This window comes from Bison bison, unplaced genomic scaffold (assembly GCF_000754665.1).
Source record: "Bison bison bison isolate TAMUID 2011002044 unplaced genomic scaffold, Bison_UMD1.0 scf7180017864139, whole genome shotgun sequence".
Lineage (NCBI taxonomy): Eukaryota > Metazoa > Chordata > Mammalia > Artiodactyla > Bovidae > Bison > Bison bison.
This window is the reverse complement of record NW_011494711.1, coordinates 2895920-2906864: the sequence shown is the minus strand read 5'-3', so window position 1 is coordinate 2906864 and position 10945 is coordinate 2895920. Positions and strand designations below refer to the sequence as shown.

The following is a 10945-nucleotide window of genomic DNA, read 5'->3' as shown; positions in this document are numbered from 1 at the left end:
GATATGACCAATACACCTGTGTAACACAATTAAGATACCTTCCACAAACTGTAGGGACCCATCCTTGTTTCTCAGATGCCTAGCATGGTGCCTGACATACATTAGATACTCAATAAACGTTTAATGAGTGAGTACAATCTGTTTAGCACATACATTCAAAATACAGACAAGTTTGCAAAGGTTCATAAGTTGCACATAGGCTTTCTGGCTGACTTCCTGGGGTCCCACTGATGACTAGGAATAATCTTCATATCCACAGAAAACTGGAAAGTTGGTAATTGTCTGGGTAAGGACCGAAAAAAACAAAGGGAAACACGTCACCTATGTTACAGTTGCTTTATAGAGCTGGTAAATGCAGGCTAGTCATTCCAATAACCTATTCTGCCAGTTACTCGATGAAATGAAATTTAAGTATATCCTGAATATTTGCTAGTACACTCTTAATTGGAATTTTTTAATCCCTTATTTAAAATAAATCATTTTTGTCAAATCACATCCTGTACAGAATATGTTTTTACTTCTTATGAGTACTATTTGTTAACAGGATTTAATTTGGCCACTAGAAAAAGTGAGAACCATAGTAAAGATAAAGAAAAAAAATCATGGTAGTGAATACACTGTAGCAGGAAAGAAAGGAAAAAGGAAGAAAATGAAGAAATTCTACATCTAAGAGTCAAGAAATTCAAACACGTCTAACTATAATATCAAATATGACAAACAACCATTAGGGCCTATTGTGTACTGAAAACTGTGCTGTGGGGGATATAAATGCTAACAAGAAAAAAAATTTTAGTCTTACTTAAGTAGTTCATAGAGCAAGAATCATAAAAAAGCATTTATAATACAATATGCATTTTTCATATATATATATATATATATATAGCTTAATACAGGAGTAAGAAGTATATTCACTGATTAACTAGAAGTGCAGGGGGAAAAATAACCATTAGGGAAAGCTGAAATAATTCTCAAAACAGTCACAATCCACAATGAGAGAAATCAGTACTCCCCTAAAAAAAATCAACAAGTTACTGAATTGTAAATGGACGAAATTACAGCTTTATAGCTATTTATTTTAATATTATTAGAATATGACCCCATATAAAAGCCTTAAGTGTCATGTGCACAATAGTTTTATTCCTGATAAAAGAAAATGAGACCGTGTAGCTTAGTGAATGTCAAGAGACCAGAGTTCTCTGGTCCATGTGCTGTCCACTTACAGGCCTTAGAACTCTGCGTAAGCTTTTACAACTCTCTGAACTCCCGCAATATGGAAAATGAAGAGCTGGACAAACTGACCTCCAAGATACCACCTCCATGAAACTTACAACTCTAAAATATATCTTAATACGTAATAAACAAGCCATAAAAAAATAAACAGCTTTTTTAAAGGTAAGTCATTTTTCAACTTAGAGGCAGTCTAGAATCTTTGAACTATATAGGGTTACCCTGAGGGTGGTGGAATAAGAAATGTTTTCAAATAAAAACAGAAAGTAAGTAAAGTATTATAATCAAGCTATAAATTTTCTCTCAGCTGCCTACTGGGAAACGACCACCCCAATAACCTACTCAATTCACTTTACTTAAAAGTTATTTCTTCATTATATTCTACTTCCGTCTTTTATGTTAAGGTTGCTGAGGTATTAAGGTGAGGACAAGAAATCCTAGGTGGATCTGAAATACTATTATTGGGAGACAAACTTGAACTTGGCATAGATTTCTGCCAAAGTGCACCAATTACACCTCAGAGAAAGATAAGAAATTGTTCAAATTCACAACAGAAAGGAGAGAAATAGGACCATGTTGTTTATTGCTACACAGCTTTTCCTTCCCCTGTGTAAATGTCTACTTTTGCACACAGTTGGTAATTAAAATTTTACAGAACAAGCTTCTACATATGCAATGCTTTCCTGTCTCTAAAGTGTAAATATATTGTGTTTTCACTTTACCATCAAGAAAATTAAAAAATTAAAAGTATTATCATGTCTAATATTTGTGTCAAATATCCTTAGATTTTTCTTCAATCCTTTCTAGTTGATAAAATTGCTGTTTTCACATTGCCAGTCTGATCACAAAATTGCTACTTTACAGGAGAATATTTTTTGCTGACATAAATTATGGGATCAGAGATACCAATGCAGTTATAAGAAAAGGGTGTGTATGTGTGTGCTTGTGTGAGAGAGAGAGAGAGATTGTGTGTGCGTGTGTGAATGTGTGCATCCATCTTTAAGAAAAGAATAAAGAAATGTACATATGAAACAAAATACCACTTTCTAATGTAAGCCCTAGTAAAAGGCCTACATCAGAAACATACTTGAAAGAAATGTTTTTGAACATTTCAGAAAGCATTTCTGAAATCAAATACAGTACTGAATTTGAAAACCATTCACTGAGAACATACCATGTAAAAATGAAAAATAGTTATTTTTATCAAGACTGTTCCTCTATAAACCTAAATCTGATTTATCTTTCAATTTATATCTCACTACAATGCATGTACTAACTATACCATCATGATTTCCTTGACTCATGAAAACATTTTAGGAATTTGTATCCTTTCACATATAGTGAGCAATTTGGTTCAGTACCCCCCAGAGATGAAAAACTCATCTCAATTTACAACAGTAAATAAATAATTCAGTTAAAACTGCAAGTGGTACCAATCCAGCAAACTATTGATGGAGAGGTTTGGCCTTCCATAAAGTCAGAACAACATAAAAGTTTTCAATGGGGATTACTTGTTCAGACAAGTTACAAAGATTATAAAAATACTCAGATTAATTATGAAACAGATAATATTCTCATCTTATGTAAAATAAATATCACAAACGTATATAGGGAGAAACAATACCAGTGATATTTAACTTAAAGCATTTTAAGCTTTTAACTTTAATATGCTGATATATGAAACAAACATTAAACAAAAAAAGCAGTAATACAAGTCAAAACCTAACCAAAGGCCTCTATCAACCCAAATTTTGAAATTTTCTATGCAAGTCAGACAAAACAAAAAAAAAAAAGGAAAATTAAACCCAGAAAGCAAAACCCAATCAAGTCTGTTCCAACACTGAAGTCAATATCCAAATCACATACAGAACCAAAAAGGGGAAAACACTCAGGTCTACAAATGGATAAGCAGTTCCGATACAATCCAGATCCCGACATTTTCCCACTCAGAAACAAATGCAGTGGAGCTTTTCCTAGGGAAAAAGGAAAAAAGCTCCCCAAATGATTTTTTTAAAGTGACATCTAGAAAGTGTGCCTCTTTCTGTCTCTTTCCCTGGCGCCTCATTGGAGGAAGGAGGGGGTTGTTTTTGTATTCTCCCCCACTGGAGCAAGACACAATCAGATGTTAGCTGGAGGAGAGAAACCACTTTTGACAACAGCAAATAAAAATAAAAAGTGCCCTTCCTCCTCTGACAGGATGGGCACCCACCTCACACACCCCTCCCCACTCCAACCCCTCCTTCACCACCCCCCCAGCACCACCCCCTCCTCACCCCGGAGCTCCACTGCGTATGTGGTTTGGTGCTACTGTTGCCCCGGAGTTAAAGTCAGAGCCAGAGGAAGGCAATGAAGCCCCCACAGACACACTTACCTTTTCTGCCCCCCACTTTTGAGTGCCTTCCCTGGAGCTGTGGAGGATGACACAAAGGGTAATAAAGGGGGGGGGGGAGTGGAGGAGGAGGAGGAGGCGAAGGAGGAGGAGAGCTGGGGAAGTGGCTGCTCCTGGGTGTAGTGAGATGTCTCCAGCCAGGGCCAAGCAGCAGCAGCAGTAGCAGCAGCAGCAGCAACAGCAGAGAAGGGTCTGTGTTGCTAAGAGGCTTTTGGTCTCTTTCTCTCCTCTCACGGCCAAAGAGGAGGAGGATGGAGGGGGCTCGGGAGAGAGGCTAGTGGAGGGGTGAGGGGGTAGGAGTCGTGGATGGGGGTTTTCGAAGAAGAAGAAACTCCTTCTCCTTCTCTCTCAGGCTCAATCCCCCTCTCAGGTCTCAGGGCTGGAGGGTGGGGGAAGGAACTCAGCCGCCTTCCCCCCACCCCCCTCAATTCAAGGTTGAAGTGGGGTAAAATTAGTGTCCTGTCTCTTTAAAAATAGAAATAAAAGGTGCCCCCCCTCTGCCACTGCCTCTCTCTTCATCATCAGCTGCTGCTGCTGCTGGGGTCTCTCTGCTTGGGGGGGGAGGGGGGTTCGGGTAGAAGAGACGGGAGGCACTCACTGCGCATGTCCCTCTCTGACGGGAGGCTGGTTGGTTGAAGGCAGGAGGAGGGGGAGGGGAGGAAATGAGATGGTTTCCCAGAAGGCTCCGAGGCGATCGCGACCCGGAAGACATTGTAGCAGGGGGTAGAGAGGCGGGGGCGGAGAGTAGGAGGAAGTCGCTACTCTTTAACACCCCCAGTCCCCTCCTCCCTCCTAAGGGAAAGTGGAGGAACGGAAGTGGGCGTGGACGGAGGCTAAAGGAGGTCACGTGTTTGGGCGGGAGAGGGGCGGGGTGGGGAGGCGGTGCCTGCGCGGTGCATGCCGGGAGTCTTGGTGAATTCGTTGGCAGCTGCAGGTGAAGCAGAGCAGAGAACGCTGCGAGAGGAACCTGTGAAGCGATTCCCACCGTCTCCGGAATCTCGCTCTGCCCTGGTAAGAGATAACTTTTCCATGAGAGGTAACATGGAGTGGACTAGCCTCAAAACGAAAGCCTTGGGCGCCTGTGGCGAAAGGCGAATCGAAAAGGAGAGGACGGAACGCTTTGGAGACTGGGAATGCGGGAAGGGGGGCAGGCTTGTCTAGGCCAGACAGGCCAGAATCTAGGCGGGCTCCTTCCGTCTCGTGGCTTCCCCCTGAGCCAGCCGGCGGCGGGTCCTGGACGAGCGTAGGGAGCGTAGATGAGCTCATGAACCTAAATCTGTGGCATGTGGTAACTACACTCGGTGATGGTGAGAAATGTGATGGTCCAGGTGTAAGAGAGAAACGGGATCTCAGAACCCTCAGCAGATGACTCTGTTAACTGCTTCTCCACCTCAGAGTGGGGCACCTGTCCAGGGAGAGAAACAAGCTGTGTGAATTTTGACAACTTCTGTCATTGGATGTATTGTTTATATTGAGTGTTACTACCATCAGTCCTTGTTTCGTTAACCTCACAGGAATTCTGGAGTGGCTTTGAGGAGGGAGCAAGCTGGCACTTGGTTCTTCAGTAGAATTTCCCTCCGCGTCTTGCGTGGTTTCCGCAACAAAATGCCTGTAGCATTTCTCAGAAGGGGGGTATGGAATTGTGTAATTCTTGATCTCGTGTCTTAGTTATCGTTGATAGAGAAGGAGACATCATCAAAGTTTTCCCTTTAGTGTAGATGCGAGATTTTTAAAAGGATGTTTTTAGTTTCTTTGGTTACTAGCCTCAGATTTAGAGCCGTTGATTTCTCAAATGCTACTGTTTTTGCTGGAAGTAATGTTTCCCTCATGTTAATTCAGAGTGTTTAAAAAAGACAGGTTTTCATTAATAACTGTTTTTAGTAAAATACCACCGTTTCTTTCTCACATTCTGTCCATAAAATCATAACTAAAACCATTTCAGTCTTTGTTATAATTTTTTGTAAATGTGTATTGAAAGACTATCACTTATGTATGTATTTTTTAAAACCAAAACTCTGAAATTCCTCATGTTTATTGTGTTTGTATTACTTAATTCTGTAGTGATTTCTTTTAGGGCATGCTATCAGTTAAAGTTACTGCTTATTCTTCTTGTATGTTTTGACACTGAATTTTGTTTATGCACCACTGACTAGTGCTTTTACCACTTTCTGTGTGTGCAGTAATCCTGTCAAATGGAATAAAAACTGGACTCTGGTGCCTTAAAGTTTTGTTTCTATTGAAACCAAATATATGACACTTTAGAACAAAAAAACTATAGCAGAGCCATAAAAGTGCCATAGATAACAAACTTTAAATCTTTTTTTTGTGGCAAAATACTAAATGTGCAAAAGAGTGTACAAATCATAGTTATAAAATAATGATTAATTCTAATGATTAGTAAACAGAATGTGGAAGAATGCACAAGCCACAGGTATACTGTATAATGAATAATTGTGAACACAGTATTCTGTATCAAAATGAAGAATTAGAACATTGCTGTCCCCTTCACTTTTTATTTCAAGTATTTTTTAACCACCTTTGTCAGCATTCCTAAACAATGTACATTGGTTTTGCCTTTTTTTTTTTTTTAATATCCTGTATGTAACTGAATTACATGTTATGTATCATTTTCAGTCAGTCCTGTTAGGTCTAGTTCATGTATTTTCATTGCTGATAGTAATGTTTATAAGTAAGTATAGTGTAGTAAGTCATTTTGTGAACGTACACAATTAATTTAACTAGTCTAGTATTACGGACATTTGGATTGTGGCTAGTTTTTAGTGCTTAGAAATAGTACAACTCTGTGTAATCTTACACATGCATTTTATATACATAGCATGCATTTCTGCAGAATGTAGACTATGCCAAACTTTTTAAAGTGAATATATCAATTTATACTCCCACCAACAATGTATGATAGATCCTTTTTTCTACAGTTTTGAAAACAGTTGGTAGTTTTTGTTTTTGCCAATCTGATGAAAGTAGCTTTATGTTATTATTTTAATTTGCAGTTCCTGATTGTTAATGGGGTTGAGCAGTTTTTCTAAAATTTATTGGCTATTTGAGAGTTTAACGTTGTGAGGCCTTACGTTCCTGAAATTATCTTTACTTGTACTCTGTTAGTTTGACTGGGTGTAGAATTCTAAATTGGTAATGTTTCTCTTCAGATTTGAGGAGAAATTCTTAGTGTTTGATAAAAATTTGACTCCTTTCTTGTTTTTAATGTTGCATTTCACTTTCTTCTCCCTTATGGAAGCTTCTGAAGCCTTTTTTTTGAAGCTTATAGATTCTTCTCTTTGTTTTATACAATGTTCTGAAACATCACAGTAATGTGAGATAATTTATGAGTCCATAGAAATTTATATGCATTTCATGAGTTCTTTCAGCCTAGCAACCTGTATCCCTCAGCTCTAAAGTTTCTGATTCATTTTCTGTAATTTCCTTACCTCAGTGTTTCTTGTACCGGCAATTAGACATTATACTGCTGGACCTATTTCTTTGCTCCCATTTTTCATATTTTTCCAGTTTTTTGCTTTACACTTTCTGGGAAATGTACTTGATTTTTCAAACCTTGGGACTTTCATTTCTCCTATTGTTTTTTTGATTTTCAGTACGATTTTTTGATCTTTGTATTTTTTTTCCCCCCACGGGATTTCTAGTATTTTTTCCTCTTTATGGATTTAAAGTTTTGTTTTGATGTTTATTTCTCTCCGCGCACTCTGTGTTTTCTAAGTTATTCTTTGTGTTGGTGTATTTTAGTCTCACTTCAGAGGCTTTCCTTGGCTCTGTTGTGATCCTTGATTGTGTTCAAATTTTTGTAAGGAATGTTGGAAATCTATTTCATGCCTCTCTTAACTTAGCTAAGGTTTGCTAGCTGTTGATGGTTCTCACTGTGGAAAGATTTGGCTGGGATAAATTTGGGAGGGAAACCCAAATATCAATTTCCTTAAAATTTCTTTAGGTATTTGGAAGTTTTTTTCTCTTGGGCTAGTAAGAATCCAACAAGAAGGATTGTTTAATCTTCTGCCTCAGAGTCAGTGTTTCTTAGCTGTTTCAATATGATCCCCCCAAGACATTTGTCAGTGTCTCAGAGACACATTTGGTTATCAGAAATGGGTTGCTACTGAAAATCACTTGATAGATGCTGCAGATGCTATAGAACATCCTACAATGCATAGGGCAGCCACTCACAACAGAGAAATTACCCAGTTTTAAAGGTCAGTATTGCCTCTTGCTCCTGGTATAAGGTATCAAGGTATAAGCCTGATTTCCAATGCTCTGAGAACCAGGTGAAAACAGCTCAGGAATCTCAACATCTCAACATTCTTTTTTTTTTTTTTTAATTATTTGATACTCTCACCCTCTACTGTGCCTGCTGTCTCTTAGTGTAGGATCCTTCTGTATTATCCTCTCTGGAACCACTTGTCTTCTGATGGAGTGGAGTAAGGGGTTCTGCTTAATTTTGACCATTTTAGCACTGCAGGCCTTTTGGAGATGGTTTTGTCAATGAATTTTAACCCAAACTAAAATACTGGCTATATTATGTGTTTATCTTATTTGAACAGGATTGGTTGATGAGTCTAGATAGCTTTGTACATTGTAATAATGCTTTAATGGGAAAATAAGATACGAGTTGAACATTATGAAGGAGGTGGATGAAACTTGGTATAGGTAGTTGGCTTCCCTGGTAAAGAATGTAAAGATGGTAAAGAATCTGCCTACAGTACAGGAGACCCAGGTTCGATCCCTAGATCGGGAAGATTCCCTGAAGAAGTGAATGGCTACCTGGAGGACTACAGTCCATGGGATTGCAGAGTCAGACATGAGTAAGCAGCTAACACTTTCACTCTCACATTCCCCATTCTTTTACTTCAATTTGTTTCCCCTTTTCACTCCTAGTGTGGCTTAAATAGTTATCTTCACACAAGCATATGTTGAGATTGCTAGTTTTTTCTAATATTTTCCCCTTAATCTCACATAGTTCTCTTTCTCCCTCTTCACCTGCAATAAAGTCTTTGTCTTTTGTATTTTATACTGCTTCTTTGATTCATAATGGAATTGAGATTACTGTGACGTTTTGTCTAATAAAGTATGAAGGTTGAAGTCAGATTTGGCAAGATTAAAATTCTAAGTGTGTTAGTTTTCTTTGGACACACTCATACACATTTTCAGTTTTCCTTAATCTTTCCACAGTGTATAAAAATAAACACTTTTTATATGGATGACCCAGAAATGTCAACTTATACTGCTCTCTTAAAATAATCACTTCTCCTAATAGTTCCATATATATATCTACATCAACTTACTTTATAATGAGTAAATATCTAAAATATTTTCTCTAAAACCTGTTGGTTTGTATTATGTCCAGGTGTGTTATAGCACCACTTTGATGCAATATCTGAAGGCATAATGTATTTAAAAAATTATGTTGAGATAATTTTATGTGACATACTTTTTAAAAGTTAAAATTTTGTTGTTACAGTTACTACTGATTACTTTGTATTCTCAAATCATAAGATACATTACTTAAGTAAGCAACATGATTATTTTTTAAGTTCCCCAGAATTAATGTACATTCAGTGTAAAAGTAAAAAATGAAATTCACCTATAATCTCTACACTCATTAAATAATTCTGTTAAGATGTTGATATATGTTATTTCAGTATTTTTTTACCTGTTTCTGTACATTTATTAACAAAACTGGATTATAGAGTTTTGTTGTATACTTTTAAAAGAAATAACATTTAGCTAGCATCTTTCCATTGTATTACATACTTGTATAAAATAATATGATACTTATTTGCTTTATATTACAGAAATCTGCCAGCTGTGTTCCTGTATAATGCCTTGATCAGTGTTACTTCTCTTTAAAATAAAGTATTAAAAAATTTCGCTTTTCCTATATAAATGCTTTTCCAGCATCTGATTTTTAAAAACAACAACAAACAGATGAATTAATCTTAAAGTAGCTTTAAAGTAGCTAGCATTTCCCTTGAATTAGCGTTCATTGTTTTGCAGATATTCCTGTAGGGTAACAATCTGCTAAAGCAGATTTTGCCTGTACATTTTTTTTTTCTTCATTTTATAGATTATCTGTCTTACTGGCTTAGACTGCCTTTGTGCTTACATTTCATTTTCACAAATCTTTTGTAAGATTTTATTCCCACCTGGTGTTTTCACAAATTTTGACTTTGAGTGTGCCCTTTTTTCTTTCTTTGAAATTTTTTAACGAAAAGGGGTTTTTGATTTGTTTTCCAGAAAAACTGAGTATAGACTACAGTAAATTGCTATATAGCCACACTCAACCAGCTCATCTTACTATAACCTAGTTTCCTTTATTATTAATATCTTACTTTAGTGTGGTACATTTGTTGCAATTGATGAACCAGTATTAATACATTATTATTAATCAAAGTTTATAGCTTACATTAAGGTTCCCTCTTTGAATTTAACATTATGGTTTCTGACAAATGTGTAATGACAAATATCTGCCCTGATGGTATACAGAATAGTTTAACGTCTCTAAAAGTCCCTTGTGTTCTGTTCTCCCATTCATGCCTTGAACTCTTGGCAACTAATGATTTTTTCATGATCTCCCTAGTTTTGCTTTTTCCAAATTGTCATATAGTTGGAATCATACAGTGTCTACCCTTTTCAGGTTGGCTTTTTCCCTTAGCAATATGCCTACCAAGTCTTTTCCATTTCTTTTCATGACTTGATAGCTCAGTTCATTTTAGCACTGAATATTTCATCTGATGGATGTATCACAGTTTGTTTATCCATATACCCACTGAAGGACATCTTGGCCTTCCAGATTTTGGCATTTATGACAGAAGTGGTCATAAACATTCAGATGCAGGTCTTTGTGTAGACAAAAGTCTTCAATTCACCTGGGTAAAATACCAACGTTCCTGATTGTTAGATTATGTGATGAGTACATTTAGTTTTGTAAGAAGCTGCCAAACTGCCTACCAGTGAGTGTACCTACCATTTTGCACTCCAGTCAGCAGTAAATCAGAATTCTAATTACTTCATGTCATCCTAGCATCGGAGAAGGCAATGGCACCCCACTCCAGTACTCTTGCTTGGAAAATCCCATGGATGGAGGAGCCTGGTAGGCTGCAGACCATGGGGTGGCTAAGAGTCAGAAACAACTGAGTGACTTCACTTTCACTTTTCACTTTCACGCATTGGAGAAGGAAATGGCAACCCACTCCAGTGTTCTTGCCTGGAGAATCCCAGGGATGGGGGAGCCTGGTGGGCTGCCATCTCTGGGGTCTCACAGAGTCAGACACGACTGAAGCGACTTAGCAGCAGCAGCAGCAGCAT

General features: G+C 37.7%; 2 protein-coding genes across 2 annotated transcripts in view; one reads left to right on the top strand and one right to left on the bottom strand.

The window, feature by feature from the left end:
- Nucleotides 1-208: 208 nt before the first annotated feature.
- On the bottom strand, nt 209-4882 carry LOC104988646 (proline-rich receptor-like protein kinase PERK9). The gene is made up of 4 exons (XM_010840027.1): nt 4734-4882; nt 4215-4638; nt 3599-3635; nt 209-282 (listed from the first exon to the last, which is right to left on the bottom strand). Exons 1-4 carry the CDS (start codon nt 4880-4882, stop codon nt 248-250), a joined length of 645 nt encoding a protein of 214 aa, XP_010838329.1. The 3' UTR covers nt 209-247.
- The window catches only part of ORC4 (origin recognition complex, subunit 4), a 95579-nt gene continuing 89190 nt past the window's right edge, over nt 4557-10945 (top strand). Inside the window, exon 1 of the mRNA XM_010839951.1 lies at nt 4557-4627. The gene's annotated coding sequence lies outside the window, so the exon portion shown is untranslated. The remainder of the gene's footprint in view (nt 4628-10945) is intronic.

Excerpts from the sequence above, each read along its gene's own strand:
- LOC104988646 (XM_010840027.1), bottom strand. The coding sequence starts at position 4,882 with ATGAGCTCATCTACGCTCCCTACGCTCGTCCAGGACCCGCCGCCGGCT. Across the intron at positions 3,636-4,214 it reads GTCAGAGAGGGACATGCGCA|CTCCAGGGAAGGCACTCAAA; the intron begins GTGAGTGCCTCC and ends CATCCTCCACAG. Across the intron at positions 283-3,598 it reads AAAAGTGGGGGGCAGAAAAG|ACAATTACCAACTTTCCAGT; the intron begins GTAAGTGTGTCT and ends GTCCTTACCCAG.